The sequence below is a fragment of the Pempheris klunzingeri genome, chromosome 20 (assembly GCF_042242105.1).
Source record: "Pempheris klunzingeri isolate RE-2024b chromosome 20, fPemKlu1.hap1, whole genome shotgun sequence".
In the NCBI taxonomy this organism is placed as follows: Eukaryota; Metazoa; Chordata; class Actinopteri; order Acropomatiformes; family Pempheridae; genus Pempheris; species Pempheris klunzingeri.
This window is the reverse complement of record NC_092031.1, coordinates 10,721,994-10,746,340: the sequence shown is the minus strand read 5'-3', so window position 1 is coordinate 10,746,340 and position 24,347 is coordinate 10,721,994. Positions and strand designations below refer to the sequence as shown.

General features: G+C 40.2%; 3 protein-coding genes across 3 annotated transcripts in view; all 3 read left to right on the top strand.

Annotated features, from left to right (window-relative positions):
• Window positions 1-24,347, top strand: part of LOC139219518 (protocadherin-15-like) — a 143,070-nt gene that overhangs the window by 103,877 nt on the left and 14,846 nt on the right. Inside the window, exons 27-34 of the mRNA XM_070851409.1 lie at window positions 85-225; window positions 2,933-3,060; window positions 6,594-6,824; window positions 7,176-7,264; window positions 8,796-8,972; window positions 9,505-9,723; window positions 11,116-11,124; window positions 12,430-12,540. Coding sequence (XP_070707510.1) covers window positions 85-225; window positions 2,933-3,060; window positions 6,594-6,824; window positions 7,176-7,264; window positions 8,796-8,972; window positions 9,505-9,723; window positions 11,116-11,124; window positions 12,430-12,540 — 1,105 coding nt within the window. The remainder of the gene's footprint in view (window positions 1-84; window positions 226-2,932; window positions 3,061-6,593; window positions 6,825-7,175; window positions 7,265-8,795; window positions 8,973-9,504; window positions 9,724-11,115; window positions 11,125-12,429; window positions 12,541-24,347) is intronic.
• The window catches only part of rbp4 (retinol binding protein 4, plasma), a 178,763-nt gene continuing 156,667 nt past the window's right edge, over window positions 2,252-24,347 (top strand). The window contains exon 1 of the mRNA XM_070851410.1: window positions 2,252-2,264. The gene's annotated coding sequence lies outside the window, so the exon portion shown is untranslated. The remainder of the gene's footprint in view (window positions 2,265-24,347) is intronic.
• Window positions 16,250-18,769, top strand: LOC139220108 (protocadherin-15-like). Its single transcript, XM_070852179.1, has 5 exons — window positions 16,250-16,266; window positions 16,393-16,482; window positions 17,119-17,439; window positions 17,494-18,537; window positions 18,616-18,769. The coding sequence occupies exons 1-5, from the start codon at window positions 16,250-16,252 to the stop codon at window positions 18,767-18,769; spliced, it is 1,626 nt and encodes a 541-aa protein (XP_070708280.1).

Sequence of the window (24,347 nt, the reverse complement as noted above, 5' to 3'; positions counted from 1 at the left end):
TTTGCCTCCTGTTTCTTTCATCCGACCCTCCCCACTCTTGCTGTCTTTTTTTTTTTTTTTTTATCTCTCGGTCTCTCGTTCCAGGTGAGTTCGCATTAAATGAAACAACAGGGGTGATTTCCACAGCCAAGCCCCTGGACTACGAGGCCAATTCCAGCTACGTTCTGAAGGTAGAAGCGGACTCCATGAGAGTGGTGTCCTCGAACCTCCGAGCTCCCTCTAAGAGTAAGTGTGTCGCTGCGTTTATGAACTCTCCTCTTCTGAAGATTACACGACTTGCTTTTGACGTGGGATTACATCACCGAGGGTTTCACAGAGTTTCTTCTCTCTAATTACACACACACACACACACACACACACACACACACACACACACACACACAAGGATTAATGAATAACAGTGCATTACCCACTATGTATTGTGAAGATAATTGCCACAGGCTGGAGCCTGCTATCTAGCACATACAGTTATCTCTGTCTCACTCAGTCACTCACACTCTAATGCTCCCTGGAGCTCTTTTTGCTTTTACCTTGTACTGATTCTCTCCGACTCTCCTCCTTGTCTCTACAGTTCTACGTGTAGAAAGACATGTTTTATCGGGCCTCGACTGTTGTTGTTACCTTTCACGTAGCTTTTCCCTCTCTCTTGGCTCTCTATCAAACCTGAATGCTACACCAGCTTGTTGTCTTCACTGTTGCTGTTTCAAAATGCTCGCCTTTCCTCCTCCTCCTCCTCCTCCTACATTTTTGCATCTCATTGGCTGTCACAGATTTTGCAGATACCCATTTATGCAACTGGCCAGAATTTAACTCTCAAACATCAAAAATGTTTGCAGTGATCAAAGCTGTCAAATAAAGCTAGCATGCAGTTGGGAAGATTGAAGATTTCGTCTGTAAAGCCATAACTTTTTCCATACAGAGTGATCCGTGCAGGCCAAGTTAGTGTTAAATTGTGCTGAACCTGCTGTAATTGAAACGCAGTCTTAAGTCTTTCTTCCTGTAGTTTTCTCTTCGTTCTGTCTTAATTTTCTTTCATTTCTATTCTCAAACCAATCCATCTAAAAACGCATTTTCCTTCAGTTGCATGTGAAAGGAAAGACCAACTGGAACAAGTTTCCATGGTTTTAATTGAAATTATGACCGAAGTGAAAATGGCTTTAATTAGTCTCTAACTCTTCCCCCTCTATCTTTCTTTCTTCCTGTCTCTTTTTTTCTGCCTTTTTTAAACTCTCTCTCTCTGCTGGTCTTTCTCTATTTTCTCTTTCTTCTTTCAAAACATATCTGCATTCTTCTTAATTGATGCTGAGCTCCCCAGGTTTATCCTTTCTTCTTTAATTATAGCGTTTACCACATGCTGCTCTCATTTCATCCAACTATTTTAATTTAGGCATTCTGCAGAGATTAAAACTACAAATCATTGTAGTCATTAGCAAATCCCCTTCAATTCCTTTTTGGTACGTATTTTAATCAGGCAACAAAATCAATGGGATTCTAACAATGTGTTAATCCGGTTTTCTAACTCAAGTGAAGGTTGGAATCGTAAATAGACATTTTGGTATGGTGTGCCATTGGCTGTTTGAGATAAGGAGATTAATGTTTGTTTGTTTTTGTTTCTATGTGCCAAAGTTTTTTTATGTGAATTTTTTTTTTGGTCTGTTTTTCTTGGAGTAGAATTGAGCAGTTCACAATCTTGGGATTTGTTCTTTCTTTCTGACACATGATTCACCCTTTAACAGAGTTTGGTTGATGTACTGTGTTGCAGTTTTACGTGGGTGTGATTCACAACTCCCTGTTTTTGGGCAGATAAGACTCAATGTGAGTCATTCCAAGTTGCAACGGCTGAAATATGAATGTCAGGCTCATTGGCACAATGTTTTGTCTTAAAGTCAATGTACAGCCTTGTTGAATTACATTTAAAATAGATTTCCTCTATGCGTTTTGTGTGTGTTATTCAAAATACCTCTTACAGTAGATATTGATGCAGAACTTTATTTTGAAACTTGGCACTGGCATTATTTTTTGATGACATTTGACGTGGACAGGCCATGATATAGGCTACAGTATTGTCAGTGGTCATAATCTGTGAGGTGTATCTCAAAAGTTTAATCAGATCAGAGCGGGGTCACCTCTACTGCAGCAAACCCCAGACATTTGACAAATCCTTATATTTTTCACTGCACATTTTCAGAAGTTTTCCTCTATCAGCTCTGCAAGTGAAGTTAACAATCATTTTTCACACTACCGTCCCACCTTTTGATCACTATGTAAACCTTTAAGGGCCCTGAGACTATGTTTATCTGCATGTCGCCATGATTAACGGGGTACCGCATTAAAATAATATTTTTTCCCTAAGTTAGAACAGCTTTTGTTATTTCCCAGGACAGATTTTTGTATTTGTGTTTTTCTGTTTTAGAGAAGATTTTCAAGGACTTTTCTAACTCTCCGTGTCTCTGCTGTGGCCCTGCTAATGTTTGTTCTCTGAGTGCTGATCACCTCATGGAGATGGGTTGGAACTCAGATTTTCTACGAGAAGAGGCTGCTCAATCATTGTCAGACACTTGCCAACCTGTACAACCTCTAGAAACGGAAAGCAACAGAAGCACCAATTTAGACCTCTGGTGCAGACATGTTGATTTTATCACCTGCAAGCAAAGATAGTAATACCTGGTGTACCTCTAATGCATGTCAATCCATGCAGAGGATATGGCAGGAAAGGATATGGCTTTCCTGTAAATCTGCAGGTCTAAACGGCTGCTGTTGCTGTTCTTGTTTGCAGGTGATTTACATCATTGACAGTGTTTGTCCTTCTTTGTTTTTTTATCACCTTGGCTTGTTCCTTTTGTATAAAACACTTTATGTGTCTCTTGACTATTACTCCTTGTAATTTTCAAATGCATTGTCTCATAATGTGTAAATTATGTGTGTGTCCTAGCTAACACGGCTAAGGTGGTAATTGACATCAAGGATGAGAATGACCACCCACCGGTTTTCACCAGAGCTCTTTACATCGGAGGGGTTGCAGAAGATGCCAAAACTTTCACCTCTGTCTTGCAAGTACAGGTACAGACACACACACACGCATGCATATACAATTAAAGTGCAGGGGTGCAGATATGTGACAATACAGCGTGATTAATGAAGCATACGCACCAGTTCAGGCAGCCCAACTCGAGTTGCCACTATACTGACATGGAACATCTTGGCTGAACGCCTGCTGCCACACTGCTCTCCTGAAAGCTATAGTGTTGCTATGCTTGCCGCTGCTAATGCTGATCATATTATATGTTAAAAAGCCTCACCTCCATCCCAGCATCCACCTGTAGACCTTTGAGACCATCATACCCCTAGGGCGGGAAAGTTAGTGTCGTCACTTGTTGCATGGATTGCTTCATATTTTACAATGTTCCTTTTACTATTCCCCTCTTGTGTCACTAATCATTGCTTAAAAGAACATCCCTGATTTCAATGTGAGACTCTACGTATTATGACAAAAATGTAGCCCAAGACAGCTTCCAGCACAGCTCACTTAAGCTCAATATGAAGGTGCTTGCACTGCCTCTATGGATTTGTGCGCTTGTATTCGTGTTGTTTGCTTTAAATGAAGATACTCATCAGTCCAGTAAGTAAAAAAATGAACTGGCTGTCTCTTTGTCTCTCCCTCGACATCTACCTCTATTTCTCTGTTAATTGATCTCTTAGTTTCCCATTCTCTTTACCTAACCCAGGAGAATTTCGTATCACTGTAAACAACTTGAGCGACTCTCACATTATTAAAATGCCTTCCAGGACCCAAAATGGGTCACAGACTCTGTCTTTTTCAGCCTCTGTCTGAGAAGTAGCAATATGTTTTAATGAGCCAGGATGCCACGAGAGACTCGGGCAGGGTCCTCGGCAGAAAAGTATGTGCTTTAATATTTTATTACAATTTTTAAGATGATTCTTAGATATTCCTACTTCATTAGATCATACACAGTGAGAGTGACAGGAAAGATGAGAGAATAAGGGGGTGCATGCAACAAAGAGTCAAATTCAAAATCAGAGTTTCACAAGTGTAGAAAATGTGCTTTTCTCAATCATAAAAGTGGTATCTCAAATTATTATTCCTCTGCTGCAAACACCTGAGGTGGTGGTTTTGCATACAGATTTTCAGTGTTATGACTACATCTATCTGGAGCTGGTTTACAGTAACCTGCTCTACAGTCATCTGACCCCTTTAAATACTTGAACAGACTGACAGAAATAACTAATGGCTTGCTGGTAGGTTCAAACACCACAGGGAGAGGCAATAGATCTGTAGTTTGGAAGGAAAAGAGAGGATTGATGGTTAGATACAGATTACCTCCACCCTGCTGAGAGACAAACTGTCTGGACAGGAAAAACATACATGATTCATGGGTGGATGAATAGCTCGAGTGGGGGCATAACTAGAAAGATGGACAGGGATGCTGGCAGCATACTCACAAAACAGATGAGAGAGTGAGAGAGACAAAAGATGGAGGGAAAGTTTGAGACGCGCATTTTCAATCATAATGGTTTCACTCAAATATGACTAATTCCATCACATCTGTCTGAAGCACGCGCATTGCCTTAATGAGTTGTGTGTGTGTGCATGTGTGTGCACCAGGCTACATCTTGTTACCCATGTGTATTGCTTCATGCAGAGCTGTCATGCCTGCAGGGTGTACGTGTTCAAGTGCACGTGCATCCGTTCTGTCTTTTTGTCTCTCAGAGGACGCCGGATCGCTGATATTGATTAGATTGCAAATGAGCCTCACATTAGCAAACCCGCTCCCTACCTCCAAATATTGTTTTGTTCGTCTGAGTAACATTTACGTCACATTTAGTCTTCCCAAGACGTTTTCTGCCACTTTTCCCACCACAGCCAACGCAAATGCAGAGGTGTGGAATTTACCCTTCCTTTTTTTTCTCCAGCTTTTCCTTTCCCTTTTGATTAATAATTCCAACCTTCCCTTTTTAGTGGGTATTCATACCAAAAGTACAATTCATACAATGCGATCACTGCATCGGTGTGGGAGTGACAGTACTGGTGAGAAGATAGAATACAAGCCAGGAAGTCCAGTTTTAATCATATAGTCATGAGTTTAAAGACTAACCAAAGCACCACACACCAGTAGAGCGGATCAGTGCCTTGCCACATCATGTTTTGTTGCCTCCTCCACATGTTTTGCCAGGGCTCTGCATTGGCAGCTCACAGTACTTTCATTGACATTAATGAGGAGCCTGCAATTTTTTTACACAATGTTGTTGTCAGTATGAGCAAGGTGTTACATACCAAGTGATGCAGTCATCTTGTAAAATGCTTTTGGATGAGGTGTGCAGAGCACTGGTGGTTGCTTTTATAAATGTTATTGTTGTTGAGTTCCTGTCAAAATGGCCAAAATAGGGGGGAAGGACTTTAAAAAACACTGAAATGTTTGCAACACTTGCATACTTTGTTTATGTTAAACTATCAGTCAAAGCACATTATACTGGGGAGGATAGTTGAAGGTCAAGTGTCCCAACTTCACAGTAATTGTATACAATGTTAGCATACAAGAAATCAACATGTTTTATGGTTTTATATTCACAGTGAAAAGGCCCTTAAACTGAGTGCTGCAGGACGGCTGTAAACTCAACTCTAAATTTAGGGTTTTTAGTATCCTGTTTTAAGTACACCTTTATTTTGTCACTTTTCCAGTGTGGGCACATGTCGTGCTTGGAATTCATGCACAGCTGTATTCTAACAGGTGGTTGGTATTACTGCAGGTATTAATGCACTGATGAATAGTTATCCTAACTGCGCTGCACACCTCTGCAAGTAAGAACACAAAGAAATTGATCTATACATCTTTTCTTCACACAGTCCTCCCTACCTCCCTTACTCCCTTGTCTTTCTATATTTATGGCTCTTTTCCCCTTTGCTTCAATTTCCTTATTCCCTGGCCAAAAGAAAAATATATTTTTGTTTCTTGCAATCACAATGTTACCTTTGATGTGGTGGGTGTCTCAGAGCTGAATCTGTAGTCTACACTCCTAGTCCTCCTTGTAAAGATCCGGCAATAAATCAATGTCTCTCTGAGTGTGTGTCTGTGTCTGGATGCGAATGTGGGGTTTGCATGTATGTGTGAATGAGAGAGAGACTTGATAGTTAGCCAGAATGACAGAACTGATGAATAGACCTGTGTGAGGCTCAAAGCACCACTTTACCCCCTACTGCCGACTCACAGTACTACATCAAGCAATATAAGAACTGAGAGTCTCAGAGCAGGTTTCCCTCAGGAGAAAAAGAAAGTAACACTAATATGTGGCCTTTTGGACAAGACAAGACAGGTTATCAGTCATGAGCCTATCAATATACATGGCAGTGCTGCGTATTGATCAGCTGCTCAAACACCTGGAATCAAACGATGATCATCATAGATCAGAGAACTGATCATTCTGATAATAGCAGCAATGACTTGATCACAGTGTTTGCATGGATGATAATGCTGATGCTATTTCATCATAATAGTGATTGTGATGATGATGATGTGGTGATAACGGTTATAATAATGACACTGCATGTAATGATTCTTACTGTCCTCATTGTACAGGCCCTGGACCAAGACACTGGGAACTTCAGTTCTATGATATACCGGCTGATCATCCCCCCCCCAGCCAGTAAAGACACTAAAAATAGCAAAGACGGCTTTGTCATCGAACCATACAGCGGCGTGGTGAAGACAGCAATCATGTACCGCAACATGAGGAGATCATATTTTAAGTTTGAAGTGGTTGCTACAGACAACTATGGTCAAGGACACAGCAGCAAAGCGGAGATAGTGGTGTGTATATTTAATCTTGGCTTTGGTGGCAGGTTTATAATTTTCCTCTATGGAGTTTGTTTCATCTCATATTCTGCATTTTCTGTAAAAAAAGAATTGGATGACATGATTTAACTTAACTGCAGTGAGATTTGTGCAGCTCCCAGAATGTCTTTGAAGCAGATGCAAATGTGAAAACGATTTCAAATAGTCAGAAACTTGAAGTGATGGTTGGATCGGAAATGTTATCTTTTCCAACGCAAACTTGTATGGCACTATTGCTGCAATCTGGTGAGGGAAATAATTCACAGCTGAAAAACCTTCATTATTAAGTTTGGTCTGAATGCAGAAATAAGTGTTTCTATTGTGTAGGTGTCAGTCGTGAACCAGCTGGACATGCAGGTGGTCGTATCAAACGTCCCTCCGACTTATGTGGAGAAAAACAAAGACAAGCTGCTCAGGTAACGTACATTTTACTGTATGATTTATATATATATATATATATATATATATATATATATATATACATATATATATATATACATAATGGGAATAGCTGTTGATGGACACCTCTGACTCTCTGCTTACATAGAATAGATTATTTGATAGACAAAGAGTTGCCCACTTATCTTAAGAAAAGTCTCTTCTTATATTGTAATTTCTCAGAATATGCCATTTAAAAGAACTGATATAGGTGCAAAACATCCTGCTGTCCATATGTACAATTCAGTCATAGATGTGAAGTCAAAGCTGTGTATTTGAGTGGGTCATAAAGTACTGAAATTAAAATGTAACCATGATTTCCTGCCATCTTAAATATCAGCCTGCGATTTCTCTATATTGATTGAGTTATGGTGTGTCTTCCTAGAAAGGACTGAAGCTGTAAATGCTGCCACAGGGAGTTTTTATCATAGTGGTCAGTCTTGTCATTTTTGTACTAGAATCGACACTGTGACTGTAACAGGGACAAGCATCAGACCACCTCAGAACAGGGTCTTTAAAAAAAACACAGCAAGGTGCTTTTTCTTACACAGTTTATCGATCTTTACAGTTTTCATGTTTTTTTTCTTATTTTGTCAGTATTGGAGAGTAGTGGCACTGAGACATCCAACATTTAACCCACATCCTTGTATGTCATGACTACATGTTTTCCATGTTTTTTTGGGATCCAATTTTTGAATTGTTACCTGTTATTGTTATTTATGCCAGTTGGATCCTTTGTAATCCTCTCCACCTCCTGTCCCTTGAAGCCAACACAAGTAATTTACAATATTCCTTGCTGTGTTCAAAACATTTGGGGCTGGAGCCTTGAAAAAAATGGCCTTATCAACACCACAGTTGCAGCTTAAACGTTAGATACTCTGACTTTGCTCCAGTGCAGCTCAGCTTGTTTCAGGAATTAGCTTGAATTAAGTAAAATTATCTCTGTTCAAACTCTGTCTACCAAATATATCATTATTTATTTGAAGAAAGGCAACATGTTAATGCTAAACACAAACTGCATTATTCATATGATACTTCTACCAGTGGGCCTTTCTGCACCAACAGGCCAACACTGTACCACAGCTCTGTCAGGTTGCTGCTTTCTTTTACCTCATGCTCATAACTTGATAATGATGTTGTAAAGTACTGACCATCTTTACTTCCTCTGTGTCTCTTACACGCACACGCACACACACACACACACAAACACACCTTAGTGGGACCATTCCTGCTGGGAGCAGGTGTTTCTGGAGGGACAGAAATCAATATTGCACAGTATGAGTCTGTCTAGCTGAAAGGATAAAAAAAAAAAATTGTTTTTTTGTTGTCCGTTTGGTGTGTATGGTGTGACCAGGGTCTGAAGCCTTCGTCTTTATATGTTTGTAAGTTTATCTTTGTGGATCAGTGTGTGTGTGTGTGTGTGTGTGTGTGTGTGTGCTGTGTGTGATCGTGTAGGCGTCCCAATAGTGCAATCTCATCAATCAAAAATCCATTATTCTTCATCCTCAGCATTTTGGAGCGCTACGTCCAGGACCAGATACCAGGAGCAAAAGTTGTCGTGGAAACCATCGGGCCCCATCGCCATGGTGATGGAATGGAGCAGGAAGACTACACCAAGTCGGACCTCATGATTTATGCCATCGACCCTCTGACAAATAGAGCCGTATCTAGACAGGAGCTCCACAAGTAAGAACTTTGCCAACAAATCCGTGAAAAGTAAAATGGCAGCTCTCCAATAGCTTTATGTAATAAAATGGGACAGGGGACCTAACCTAAATTACATTGCAATTGAATCATTCCTAAATTAATTGGCCTCAGTTATTTTTTTTGGAGCGCTGCCATTCACACACAAGTTTTTAAGAAGTTGATGAAGTCAATCTTATTCTTTCTGGCAGCTCACCCAAACAAGAAGAAAAGTTCTTACCAAGTTCTGTCACTCCTCACTTTGACTGGGAGCTACTTTGAGGATGAGGAGTTAGGAAATACAAATAGAAAACTACTAAATATGCAACTACTGAGTCTAACGGTATAAGTGAGTGGGTGTGTGTGTGATTTTAGTTTTAAACTGGCTGGTTTGCTGCATTATTAACTGTTTGACATCTTGCTGGCAGACCACCATGCGCTAACACTCGCTGGATGCATCACTTACACTGAGTGATACAGGGTTAATGTTTAAAATTCGGAGTCTCAGTCACATAATTGTTTCTTTCATGTCAAGGTTTCTTGATGGTAAACTCTTGGACATCAATAAAGAGTTCCAGCCCTTCCTCCCTCCTGGTGGGCGGATTCTGGAGATCCGAACCCCTGAGGTGGTGACCAGTGTAAAGAAAGCTGTGCAGACTGTAGGCTACACAGAGGGAGCGCTGTTGGCTCTTGCAGTTATCATCATTATCTGCTGTGTTCCCGCCATACTGATCGTCATCATCACCTACAGACAGTAAGTATGAATTATATGTGGTGGTGTTGTTTTTAAGAGTTTTTGAATAAAAATTGCACTACAATCCAGGACAGACAAGACTGAATGAGGCTGTAGGTGCTTAATGTCCCACTGATAGGCTTAAAGGATAAAGACGTGTTTCCTGATTAACAAATGTGTCAGCCCTTACTAAATCTCAGCCTCCCATCAAAGTGTAAACGCCATATGCTGCTATTAAATCGATTGCATACCAATGTAACAGCTCAGCAATAAATCCTGTCTCTTAAAGCCTTTTCCGGTTATTTATAATATGTTTGAATCAAGGTTATTATAATTAAAACTTAAACTTAGTGTAAAAAACATTAGTCAACTGAAAAAAGAATAAAAATGAGACTCTAGGGAAAAATGAAAACTAACTGGAACTATATTGTTTGCTTACAAAACTAAAAAAAATAAGAATATACAGGAAATGCCAATCTGTTAAAATTTGTTGACACAGCGAGCATGAGGAGGTTTTGTCTATTGAGACTGCGATGTCTACAGGTCTGGGTGTCAACTGCCTTCACAAAGAGTTGTGTTTGGATTGTAATGCCATTTCTGAACTTATTAAATCTTGCCACTGACAAATACCCCCTATATTATAATGAACTAAAACTAACACTAATAACAACTAAACTGAAACAAACTAACTTAAACTCAACTCAACTGAAAATAAAAATTAAAAACAAAATAAAGTTAAAAAATTGATGGAAAACAAAACTATAATAACTACGAATTTGGATCCTCAGAACAGTCAGGCTAAAGAACAAGGCTTTGGTTCTAAATGGGAACACCAACAAAGATCAAGCCGTGGAGAAAACATAAATTCATTTTAAGAGATTGTAGAGACTGAGATTCAGAAAAATAGACATAGCTGGCAGCCTCTCCCACAGGACGTCCTTTGGCACTATTTATCATTTCACCTGGGTCAGTCACTTCCCCCGACGATCCAGCATGGCAGCCTATCCCACAGTGCCAATTCTAATAGTTTGTTTAGCTAACCACCGTGAAAGGCTATTAATTTCATCCGTCTCCCAAACAAACACACAAACAAGTGCACACACACACACACATTTAAACTGGATCAGTGCATTTTGGAGAGAGCTTTTTTCATCCTGCTGAGAAAAAGAGACAAATAACAACAGACTGAGGACAGGAGAGGAGATTTGAAGAAAAACGCAGCAGTAATCACCAGAATACTAATCACAAGTCTCTGTTGCTAAATGACTGTAATGAAGACCAATTGTCCAACTTGCTTGTAAATTACAATAAGTAAACCTGACTAACAAGAGGTAATGTGTGATTTATGGTACAAATGGTCACTAATCATTTCCTCTCTTTCCCTGTCTCTCATGTGCTGCCTGTCACCACCAGATTCAAAGAGTGAGTACTGCCTTTATATCTTCGTGCTAAAATATTAATGTCACGGCTGTCTTGAACACCTTTCATTGCGATTAATCTATTGACTTTCATTGTTCAATAAAATGGATGAGATCAGGAAGGGCGGTGAAAGAGAGAGGACAGAGGACAATCAAACAAATGAATCCTGAAGAGCATGGAATCAGTAAATGTCTAAGGCCGATGCTTTTATTAGTGGATGTGTGTGTGTGTGTGTGTGTGTGTGTGTGTGTGTGGGGGGGGGGGGGGGGGGGGGGGGGGTCATGGGGGTCAGGAGTTCAGGTCACAATAAGTTGACTGAACAAAAATACTAATGCCAAGTAATATCATAACTTTTTAGAAAACAAACAACATTCTTAGTATGTTACAGGGGCTGATCTTAGCAAGCATTGGCTATATTGTGCCGTATAACTCACATTACTGATTGGATTGATTGATTGGACTCCTCTCCACTTGTGTTTTAGCAAGTTTTAGCATGTCAAGAAATAGATGCTTGCTGTTTCCAGCTTGGGGGGCCGTTCCCATCCAGTGGGCCATTATTTTGCAATTGTGATGTGGTCACAGTGGACACCATTCAGCATATACACTCACAGAGTTTTATATTCTGTATTCAAGCTCAAGAGAGAGGGACACAGACATTCAGGATAGTCTACAGTCATGTTCTCATAATGACACTGCTAACATGCTGATGTCCACCATCCTAGTTTAGTATGTTAGCATGTTAACATTTGTTAATTTGTTAATACAAGTGTGACTGGTGGGTAAGGCGTTAGTTTTGCAGGTATTCATTGACAAACCAAACTATTAGATAAACTGACAATTTGACCTGGTGATGATGATGGAGGAAAGGGATCGCCCAAAGTGATAACATATCATCCTGAGTGGGACAAATCTTTGCACAACAAAATTCATGTTAATCCTTCTAATAATTATTGGCATTTCACTGAAACCCAAAATTCATTGTGGTGCTGAAGAAAAGGTCAGCGGATCATCAAAGTCATCAGCCTCCATCCTCTGGGAAGCATTATGTCTGTACAGAATCTCATTGTAATTCATCCAATAGTTTAGATATTTCAGTGTGGACCAAAATGGTGACTTGATGGACAGATTAGAATGGCTAAAAACTACATACACACAGACACACATACATTTGACTATACTATAGTAAATTGAGCCAGCCTGAGACTTTTGGACAAAGGAAGAAGTTTTAAACCCACCCTAGACCTCTTCTGAGGTCAGATTTTTAGTCTAACTTTAGATAACTAACTGTCTCCTCTCTGCTGTGTCCAGACGCCAGGCAGAGTGTGCCAAAACAGCCCGTATCCAGATGGCACTGCCAACGGGCAAACCAGGGGGAGGCACTGCCAACAACCTGTATGAAGAGCTGGGAGACAACGCCATGTAAGTGTGAAAGTGGCAATTGACATTTATGAGCCAAAGCAGAGGCATTAGCTCATAGTTCTATGGATGTTAAACTGAGCCTTTGGCAGTGTGCCTTTTCCTCCTTTGCAACATGACAACACATTTCCCAACATTTTAACTAGAGAGAATACTTCTGCAAATGTAGTTATATCTTTTAATGCCTACAGACCAAAGCTATTATTCGCAGACAAGTGTTAAACACAAGACCCATTATGTTTTTCAATTTCACATCTTTTTTAAATCTGGAGTAATTTGGGGTACCATGAAACCATCTTCATACTTAAGAATAGTGTAGGTAATTATTGCCATAAAATGTCACACATGGAGAGGACCACTGATCACTCTCACAACCAAATACTGACGTTCAAGAGGACCAGAGACCCTCATCAGGGCAAATGTTGGACACAAGAAAAACCACAAGAAAACCTGTGCTATGTCGTACAACACACTTGGGAAATGCAGCTCAAAAGGCCTGTAGTTCCCCACATCCAAATACAAACAGTAGGAAGTCCTACAGATACAACATATCACAAAACATTACCATCAAGTATTGACAAAAGCAATCAGGAAATGAAAAGTGCAGTGCCTACAAGCCCAAGAATAAACTCCATCTATAGCATATTAATGTGGAAAGTGGACTCTGTCAGTGTTCTTCAGGCCACTGATCGACACACATCGACAAACTTGTTCTACAATCATATTTAAAGGCCTGTCAGCACAGGCCAGCAATTAAACTAATTGTTCACTCTCCAGCCAGTTTCATGTCAAACTGATAAACGATAAGACTGCGCTCACACAAAATGGCAGCACGTATCACCCCCGTGAAGTCTGTCCGCAAACATCTTGTAAAGATTATCCTGCTCTAACTATTAATTGAAAAATTGATTTTGAAAAATCTGAAGTCTGATTGAAGCATGCTGAGATTTCTCTTGATCAGCCAGTGACAGCAGCTCAAACACAAGCCCTCAATGGAATCAGACTTGATGATTCTTCACACTAGAGTTGCTTTATTAAATTTCCCAAATCACTCCTAAGCTTGCAGCCCTTGCAAGGATTTATCGGCTGAGTTATAACGTCTCCTAAAGTAGCCCCAGACTGTTGTGAGTGCGGCCTCAAAGCTTTTTTGCAGTCTAGAGACATTTTCTTGCCCCAGTTTCACATTTTGCAGTGGCCAAAGACGCTAACATTATGTAGAGACAACACAATTTTGGATTAATCAAGCAGGGCCCTGTAACCCCACATCAGACTACCACCAAACAAAGGTCTGATTTTTGAATGCATTAACAGTCGCAGATAAACCCTGCAATTTTATCTTCCCAAAGTTCAGCGACATTCATTCACTTTCCCTGTTGTAATGCATGCCAGTGTCCTCACCACACCAAAGATAAAACGAAGGTCAGAGATCTGCCAGCAGAGCAATATTCACTTTGAGTGCATCCTCTCAAGTTCACCACAAGATTTTCATCAGTCGGAGGCTTTCAGTAACATTGTGAGATGAGCTCCAAATATATCCTCTAAGAATGACCTTTTTCTTAATCAGCCTTCACAGCAGATCGCCTAAATGAGTTTATTGAATGTTTGCTTTGCAAGCAATTTGTTTGTTTTTGAATTTCTAGTGCTGTTAATCATGCCATGGACCATGGCAAGTAAATTGAGGCAATATAAATAAGCATTTTGATGATTATGGCAAAATTACTTTCTGTTTTTATAATTCTCAACGTCTCAACTCCCATCAGTGCTGAAGGACATGATTGTCCATCGACTCTAACTGAAAAAGTTGCTTTATTATTGTGCACTTTAATCCTCTTCTGTTTTAAACTCACTGTAACTTCCCTCGTTTCTGTGCATCCTCTGGTAAATTCTGTACAATCTTCTTCCCAATTTCTACTGGTTTGATATTTGTTGGTTTAGTTTAACAAGAGTCTAATAGTGGCTGTATGTAGAGACATCATGTTAACTTTTGTCTTAAAGTTTTAACAACCTCCTGCACACACACACACACACACACACACACACACACACACACACACACACACACACACACACACACACACATCCACTCAAGGCAACGCAAAGATAGTTAATTTATAATTCCTTACTGGAGCGTTAAGACGAAGTTGAGAGGAACCCTTATCAGCATTACATGCATCACCGGTTTCCTGTCTGTCCTTGATATGCCTCCACACTCCCATTAACATGAGAGCAATTCATATTCAAGATGGTAGGAGCTATCTCCAAGTGACAACAAGGGATTTCCGACTGTGTGTGTGTGTTTGGGTACAGTAAGACTAACCAGCCCAAACGATCCTCTGAAAAATGTGTGCGGAAATGAACTTGGATATGAGATAATTGAAATAAATGCAGCCTGTAATTTATAAAGACCACCCTGGGCGATAATTAATTCTATTGATAAGCTGCAGAGCATGTTTAATTGTAGTGGGGAAGATCTTTTGTGTGTATGTGTGTGTGTGTTCTGTATCACTGCAATCTTGTAGGGACTAAATAATCCCTAAAGAGTATAAAACCTGGCAAAGTGCAAAAGTTTGCACATTCATGATTAAGGTCCATTATCAAACTGCTCAGTAGACTGATTTTCAAGGCTTTTTTTCTCCTTTTAATTACCTTTGGCTGTTCTCTTGACAGGCTTGGTTTTAATGTCTGTTTTCAATTACCTATGAGAAACTAAGTGTTCTTTAACTTCTTATTAGCCACACATTCAATGAAGTGTGTTTTTTTTAAAGTTAAGTTAAAAGTTGTGTTAATTAGCAGTACAGTACATAATGCATGTTTTTGTCCTCACTTGCGTTCTGTTAATATCTAAATGTGTGTAATAGGCCTTGCTACTTATTTTTTTTAGGCCAGGCCTTAAACAGGATTTTGTTCAGACATTGTTTTTCAGCAAACTTGACCACTGTTGGGCTTGTTTGTGCTTTTTTAAATGGTAGAAAACACCTTAAAACTCCAGCATATGAAATAAAATACAAAATAAAGCTTAATTTTGCAAATATTGCCTTAAGAACTGATAATATTGACAGTGGGTGTGTGTGTGTGTGTGTGTATATGTATATATATATATATATATATATATATATATATATATATACATATATATATATATATATAAAACTCTAAACTACATGAAACGGTATTGAGACCACTTCTAGACTATTCTACTGTTAATCTCATAACATAATCATACTGACGGAAGGTAAAGCAATTCAGTTATGACCTGAAAGTTGTCAGTTGTCATATTTTATTTTTACTGAAAAATTACTAAATTACTAATTCTCTCAGTGTGTAAGTTCTTTTTTCCTGTGGGCAACAGTAGGTAGTTTTCATTGTATTAAACATCTGGCAGCACCAGGAATGTCTATGCGTATCATAAAAGTGCAGCGCAATGAAGCAAGACTGGATTTTTGTAAATTTAACCTTTGCGGAACAAATGTATCCTAAAGACATTTTGACATATTGAAACAAATTTAATTCCAGTGTTCCCCAATTTATTCATGATGATTTGTTACAATGTTATACAGTATAAAACTTTTCTACTAGCTCTTTTCTGTCACAGCTTTGGACATTTTAACATCATTCTTTGTTACCATTTCATCACTCGACTTTTCCGGTTGACATGTTGACTGATGCATTAATCTGTTCATCTTCTCTTGTCCTCATCCATCCACCTTTACCCATGACTGACAGACAAAAGTGAGTAGGATGCTGAAAATTGCTTCACATCCGTGTCGACTTTGATGTCATGCTGTGACAGTTGTCTTGCTATAGTTTTGTGTTTGTGTCTGTCCTTGTTAGTGGTTACTCTTCTTTTATGTGCAGGTTAAGTTGCACTTTTTGTGTATCAGAGATCAAAGTTGTGTTGCTGAAGGTGTTTGTGTTTCTGGCTTCTTCTAGTTCAGTCATGAACTGGTACGCTGCCTCAGCTTAGAAGTAGGCAGCCATGTTTTCATAAATTAGCGCACCTTCAACCAGAGAAGAGGATATAATCAGTCTTTTGTTGCAAGGAAATCTGCATACTGTCAGAACTCCATCACTCACAGCTGTCTATGCCTGCCCCAACAGATCTGGCTTTGTTTATAGTCGTGATGCAGTGTCGTCTTTGTAGTACACCACTTTTAAAACGTACTAGAGACTATTTTTTAGCATTCCATCTTTTACCCCTCTGGTAAAAACAGCACAGAAATAAAACAGCGTTACCTCAACTCCATTCCCTCTTATTCCTGCCCTCATTCATCACTTAATATGAAGTCTCCGTTTTATTTCAAGTATCAAAGAACAGCTCTATTGTCTTATCTGCCTCTCTGCCATTCTTTATGTTACCGTCTGTTGTCACTCCCCTTTATAGAATACTTTATTTGATCATTTCATGCATAACTGCTCATTCATCCAAATTTCTTTCAGTCTCCATTTCATTTAGCTCTCATTTATATAATTACATCTTTACAACTCACTATATCCTCTTCTCTCATATTTTGTCTATAGTTCTTTTATTCCTTCCTTCATTCCATCTTTTTTTTTCTCATTTTTCTTTCATCCACGTACCAGCCCTTCAAACCACAGTGGTTGTGGGAGTGGTGTCAGTTTGGATGAAACCGACCGCCAGCGTCTAATCTCAGACTTTGCCACGCGAGCGATTGCAGCCCATCGCCAGTGCGTTGCTAACGGAGGGGTGCTCAACAACCTGCCTAAGTCCGAGTCCAACATCACCTTTCTCTCTGACGAAAACCCACTGACTATTAAAAATCCCATCTACCATGAGGACGGGACTTTGAGTAGTCCAGAAACTCTGGGAAGAAGCCAGAGGAGAAGAGACCTTCTTGGGAATTTCTCCCCTTCCAGGAAAGGACTTCGAGAGGCCTGGCTGAGGCTCAGCTCCCCTGCAGGAGATGTTGGATTCGGTGTGTACAGCGGCAGCGATAGTGGATGGGGATCCGGGGGGGGACACAGCTGGACTCTCCCATCAAGATTACACAGAAGAGAGATGTATGATGCATTGCGACGCCAAGTGGTTATGGATCCCATCCAGTGGGAGCTGGAGCTACTAAAGGCAGAGTTCAAGGAGAGTAAAGATGCAGGTCTGGATTCAGGATTTGACCGTGGATTGGATTCAGACTTAATGGGAAGCCCGAGTCTGGAACCCAAGCTGACAGTCAAAGAACAAGCCAGGCAGTTTGAGCAACAGGCGCTCCAGGAGATGAGGCAAAGGCAAAACAGAGATTCACGAGGATCTTTGTCGCCTGATATCCTACTGTCTGTCTTCCCAGAGTCTCCTCAGCATCACAAGCACACCCCAACCCACAATGTCTCAGTTGCTCAGATTAAAGAGGGTCCCCCGAGTATCATTGTCACCCAAAGTGATGGAGGGACCCCTCCACCAAGTCACAAGCCAACTCCTCCTGTGCTGCGGCGCTTCGGGGCAAATTTAACAAGCAATCACAGTGTGGAAGATAGACTTCAGGTCCACTTAGAAATTATCCCTGATCCTCCCTCCACTCCGCCACCACCTCCACCTTCACCTCCATCCCCTCCACCTCCACCTCCACCTCCATCCCCTCCACCTCCACCTCCATCCCCTCCACCTCCACCTCCACCTCCAAAATCTCCTCCTCTCCCTCCTGCTTCATCTAACTCCAACCAAACAGACAAGCAGGCTCCTCTTCCCCCACCCCCTTCACCTCCCCCGCCTCCACCTCTTCCTCCCCCTTTGTCGCCCTCGCTCTTGCATCCATCAACCTTTGTCCTCCCATCACTGTCAGAGCTGCCAGCCCTGCGGCCCGTGTCCCTCCGGGCACCGCCGCCACCCCTCCCCGTGGAGCCCGAACCTCCCCGGAAAGAGCTGAAAGGAATCTTAAAGAACATCCAAAACATTGCGGACATTGAGAAGTCGGTGGCCAACATGTTCAGCCAGATAGATCAGAAACAGATCCCGCTCAAAAAGGTCATGAAGAGCCGAGCCTCCATTGATTCTCTTGATTCTCTTGACTCCTTGGATGCATTAGCAGCAGCGGTAGGAGGAGGGGAGGAAGGAGGAGGAGGGGAGGGAGGAGAGGGAGGTAAAGAAGATGCAGGAGGAGGAGGAGAAGATCCTCCAGCTCCACCTCCAACTCTACCTCAACAGATTCAGCCCAACCCAAACATGAACTCCATCGTGGAGGAGCTTGAGAAACGGTTCCCCTCCCAATCTACAATGCTCTAGCCTTTGCTTTTATGATATGGAAATCACACTGAGAGGAATTTCTTAACAGTGTTGTGTAGTTGCCATGGAACTATCAAGGGACTTGATGCTCAAAATAGCTCAGTGAGATGCTGTGATGATTTAGTGATTTCTATCATGCTACGGCTGTGCTATTCCAACATGACTTCCTGTTCTCTACATAACAAAAGAAAGAAAAAGAACAAGGCCTAATATAAAGTCTGTGGGGACGGGAACATTTGAGAATTTCTTCTCTCAAATGATGGTACTTAGTACAAGAAAGGTCACATTTCTCATAGCCCAACTAAATTCAGTGCTTCCCCTTTCAGTTACTGTATTCTACACTATTTTTCTTTGACTATCACAGGAAGGATTTTCAGAGTGTTGACGAGAACGAAGATGAAATGGTAATCAGGTTAAAAGGTTAGGTCCAGTTTTTAATTAGTGCTCCCGTTGCAGTGAACCCAGTGAGCAATTAAAAAGCCTGCTTCCCACCCCAACGCCAAAGAAGCTGTTTGGAGGGCTCGCTCATTATCTGCCTCTGCCATTATTTTAGTTTCTACACAAACAACATTTCAAGGACTTGTCTTTTAATTAAGACTGAGGAAAACTGGCTTCAATGGCTGCAGATGGGAGCAGTGAAATCAAATGATTACAAGTGGCAAAATGTTTCCTAGTTAACTCTCAGTTTGACTACAATCATTAACATTTTACATCCACACCAAGTAATCAACATTCTTGTCAACAATAGATTATGAAAGACACAGGATTGTTAATGGGCCCATATGCTGTTGTGTGAAGTGAACCTTTTTTTGGGGGGGTGGCTTTAACACACACCCTTTAGACATCTAGAGTAGCTGATTCTAGATACACTGGGTGTGAAAAGGAAAATGAATGTTTCAGAGCAATGTTACACCTGCCAACATGGACTGAACCTTGCTGGACATGGAGCCTTTGTATTTTCTTAGTATAGATAGTTTGGCTGCAGTATTTCACTATTCAAAGTTACAACATGATCACTGTCACATTTACTCTCATTATTCTCAGCTATGTAGTTACTCAGTGCTGTAAGACGTGCTGTAAGATTACAGGTTCTTTTCTCTACAATTTCATAATCCATCTGTTGGTCTGTCAGTAGGTTGCCGTCTGCAAACATCTTTCCATCTTTGTTACTAGTTTGCGTCAATGTGCAATTAATGTATCTTTCTCAGTATTGGTGTCCCAGAAATTCCATTTATATATTGCAAAATTGTTCCCCCAGTTGTTTTGTGCTACCAAACATAACAACTGGCTTGATTATGTTCACTGGCAACCTTTTTTTGGGGGGGAGGTTGGCATTTTCATTATAGTGACAGTAGAGTTGGACAGGAAACGGGAGAAAGAGGGGAATGACATGCACCAAAGGTCGCTGGTTGTGACCATGCAACCATGTGGAGAGTGTTGCAACCATTCGACTACCAAGGTGCTCCCAAGGCAATGTGTTTTTTTGTGTGTGTGTGTCAATGAACCCCTACATTATTCTGCTGCACCAGAGTCACAGGAAGAATCCCGAGTCCCGTCTGTAACTACATTTAGGCAACAAAAGCACTTGTTGCCTAAATGCCACAATCCCATTGTGTTTTGAAATGAAATTGTTGCAGACTTTTTGTGTTTTAAACCAGATGTTTCCGTAACCTTAATTGAGGCTGCCATAAAAAAAACATATTCATAACAAAGTTTGATAATGTAATAGCCACTACAAGCAGATCAACATTTTTGATACGTTAGGTACGTTAATTATAATTTTTTTTTTCCAAGGAGACAAATGTTAGTATGTAGGTACTGTAGGTGTAAAAAAAAAAAAAAATTCAGAAACATTTATGTAATGTGGTATTTTTATTCCCAATATGTGCTAAATTTTTATGGACTTTTTAGGGTTATATAAGAAGGGTTATATTTCTTCTTTTACCCAATGTTTCCTTTGTTAAAGATATTGTGCGGGTATTTTGGGAAATAATATGAAAATTTCAAAAAGACCATGAACATTTTTCTCAATAAAACATGTGGTTGTGACAGAGTATTCAATAAAATTTTCATTTGCCAAAAAGTTGAAATTGAAATTTTCGAATACTGGATGTATTTAATGGCATAAATGAAGTTGTCCATCCTGTATTTATCCCTGGTAGCTACTATAGTAATAATCCTAGTTAGAACTAACTAGTCCTCAGTCTTGCGTCACTTTAACTTTAGCGTTACTGGTACAGTAATCAAGATAGATACCCCAATCCTGTATATTTGCTGTGCATCTTTACAGTGCTTTTTTCTCAAAAACTGTCTCACGGAGGAGCAGAAGTGAAGCAGCAGTGTTACGGGAATGTGCAAAGTGGATCATCTACTGAAAGACAATGACGGCATCTGTGCAGTTGTTTTTTCTTGATGGAACTGTGCCAGGAAAGTATTCAGAGGGAGTCGTGTACGCATCTGCCTACATTTGTTGCATATTAATAAGGAAATACAATGCTTCACTCACCTCAGATATGAGATACTTTGTTTTATGAAGGTCACACAGCCACATCGGGTCAAAATTAAACTAACCACTGTATTATATTTAACAATGTTTCCACTCATCCAAGGGGGTTCATTGCCAAAGGCATCACAGAACACGCTTTTCTACAAATTACCTAAAAATATACACACAAGTACTATTGATGTTCCATGCAGGGCAATTGCCTTGAGTGTCATGCATCAGAGGCAAAAACATTTGCCAGCATCATAAATGACTTACAAAAATAATAATATGACAGATCAGGTGGCAATGCAGAATTTCACCACGTCTTGACATAAATTTCTGCCTTGTCAGACCAAATCTTATCATACATGCTGAAATAAACCTCTGCGAAGCATATGTCACTTTAATGTGACATTGTTACTAGGAATGTCATCTGTAACTGCCCGTACAATATGTCAGGTCCATCATTTTCCTCCGATGAAATGCATATAGCTGTGATATAGCAAAATGAATGACACATCCATACCGTTAACCAGATACGGAGAGAAGTGGCAGACTTTGAAGTGCTGACATTACCTTAAAGGTGTCCAAAAATGTACTTGCAAGCATCACAAGTTGTTTCACTTGTGATGTGGAACCAGAGCCTGTGGATACAGCACTGTCAGCAGCAGATTTCATTGCCATCCGCCAACACGGTTTCAACAAGTTGTCTCCAGATACATTTTGTCATCATGAAGTGACAGAATCACGTCTGTCCCGCACGACCAGCATGTCACCAATGATCTGGGCCGACAGTATCTGGAAAATTGGATCAAATTGTGATGTGCGGTCAAATAAAAATAACCCTGATGGTCATGTCTCTGAAGTGATGACATTATGAGAGGATTTATGCTGTCAGATGATAAACACACACACACAGCTACATATGTTGATGGATTTCCTTGCCAGTTAAATCCATAGAGCCGTTATGTTAGGACAGAATGAGCTGGTTTTACACACACAAACGCAGCCTTTGCAGTTGTTCAGCAATGTTTTTCACTCCTAAAATACACAAAATCATGATCAAGCTATAAACATTGTGTTGTAGAGCTGTGAATTTATAAAAGGTGAAATCCGTACACTCAAAGCATTATCACAGAGATTCACACACATATACACAAGAACTTCGGCATAAACATGAGTCAGAACACGTACACGTACAAACACACAGCTGCATTAAAGAGGTTGCAGGCAGTGCTAATGTTTCATCTGACTGGGTCGGAAATGTTTTTATGTTAAGATTAGCTTTCAACCTCAGTGTGCTGCATGTCATTGCACACGCTCATACACACTCAGTGAACCTTCATTGTCTCACAGACAGCTTCTGCTTTCACTCCTTCAGTTCTTATCGTGTGCTTTTGCTAGAGAACAGACATCTTTTTGACATCTTTGGGAATATGTTTTGTGCACAACATCCAGCAAAGCAAAAGGCATTTAATCGAAAATGAACGGAAAAACACTGGTACAAGACATAGCAAGAGAGCGGCTGTCGTGTAACTGTGAAGTCACAGGTTTGATCCTCCCTACAGCAAAGATTATCATGGGAAATCTGAAGCAGCAAATTCTCGTAGGCAGATTACATATTAAACGTCACCTGAGCAACTCTGTTAATCTTAAAGGATACATCAGGTTTATTAAAACGTTCATCTTATTTGGCTTTGGCAACCATTTCTATCAGTATTAACATTGTAAGTTCATTGCTGAGATTGCTGCCATGACAAATTATTTAAACATTTTGAGTGTGCTTACTTTCACTTTGACATCTACGTAAAGTGATTTACAGTAGATAACGTGATTTAGATGACATGTCGAAACTGTTGCCTGGTTGGCAGTGTGGCTGGGATGGTTATGTCAATCCATCACTTTGGTCCAGGTTTAAACATCTTTACAATTATTGAATGGTTTGGCATGAAATTGGGTCCAGATATCCAGGGTGACCAGAGTCCTAATGACTTTGGTGATTAGTTGTTTTTTTTTACTTGACCAGTCAAATATCTCAACATCAACTTGATGGACTGACACAAAATTCATGGTATCCAGATTATGTATCCTGATGATTTTGGAGCACCTCACTTGTCTTCTGTGGCCATCATTAGGGTTGACATCTGTTGTCTTGAGTGCAATGTCTCAACTTAGTAGATGGACTGTCATGAAATCTGGGACACAGATGATCCCCTCAGGAAGAATTATAATCACTGTGCCTAACTGGCTATAATCAGGTCAAAATGGTCATTATCAACTGTACCTTATGTTCAGTGCTAATTGGCAATATTAGCATGCTAGCAGACTGTGGCAGTGAAAATGCTTAACATCAAATTAGCGACATATTAGCATGCATGCATTCTGTGAGCATGTTAGCATGCTGATGCAGCAGCAGTTTAGCTCAATGAGTGTGCCTCACAGAGCTACTAGCATGGCGGTAGTCTTGTTTTGTTATTTGACCTCTGTGTTTCTTGCCTCATCAGACCAATGTTGTCATGTTCCCAGATCTCACTTTGATTAGTGTCATAACCAATAGAATTTGTGGCCAAAACTTGAAAAATAAAACCTAAATTGTATCACTTACTCATATGTGAACTAATATGTGAAGTGTGAGTATCCACTAAAAATTTAACATATGCAAAATAGAAACGCATGATAAAGTTTATTATATATCACGAGTGCTTTATAAAAATAAATCTGTTTTAAACTGGAACATGGCCACTTGTCTGCAGTGATCCTGGTCTCTCACCACATTTGCAGCACAAAGGAGCACCTACTTGAGATGGTTTTCCTTCCTTCAAACGGGTTTATTCTGAAAATGTGAAGAGAGACCTGGTTATTTTCTGCATAGCAAGCAACCACAATGAGAGAATGTACAAAAATGAGAGAGAAAAGGTTTTGAAGATAGAAAAGGCTGAAATAGGCAGAGAGAGTGAAACAGGTAGGAGCAAAAGGAAGTTACAAATGAGTGGAGGAGTGACAGTGCAAAGGGTGAGGGAGCTTTCAGCTGCTCTCTGAGAGAGAAGTGAGAGACAAAATGCAGCAGGAAAATAGGAAAGAGAGAAGAAGAGA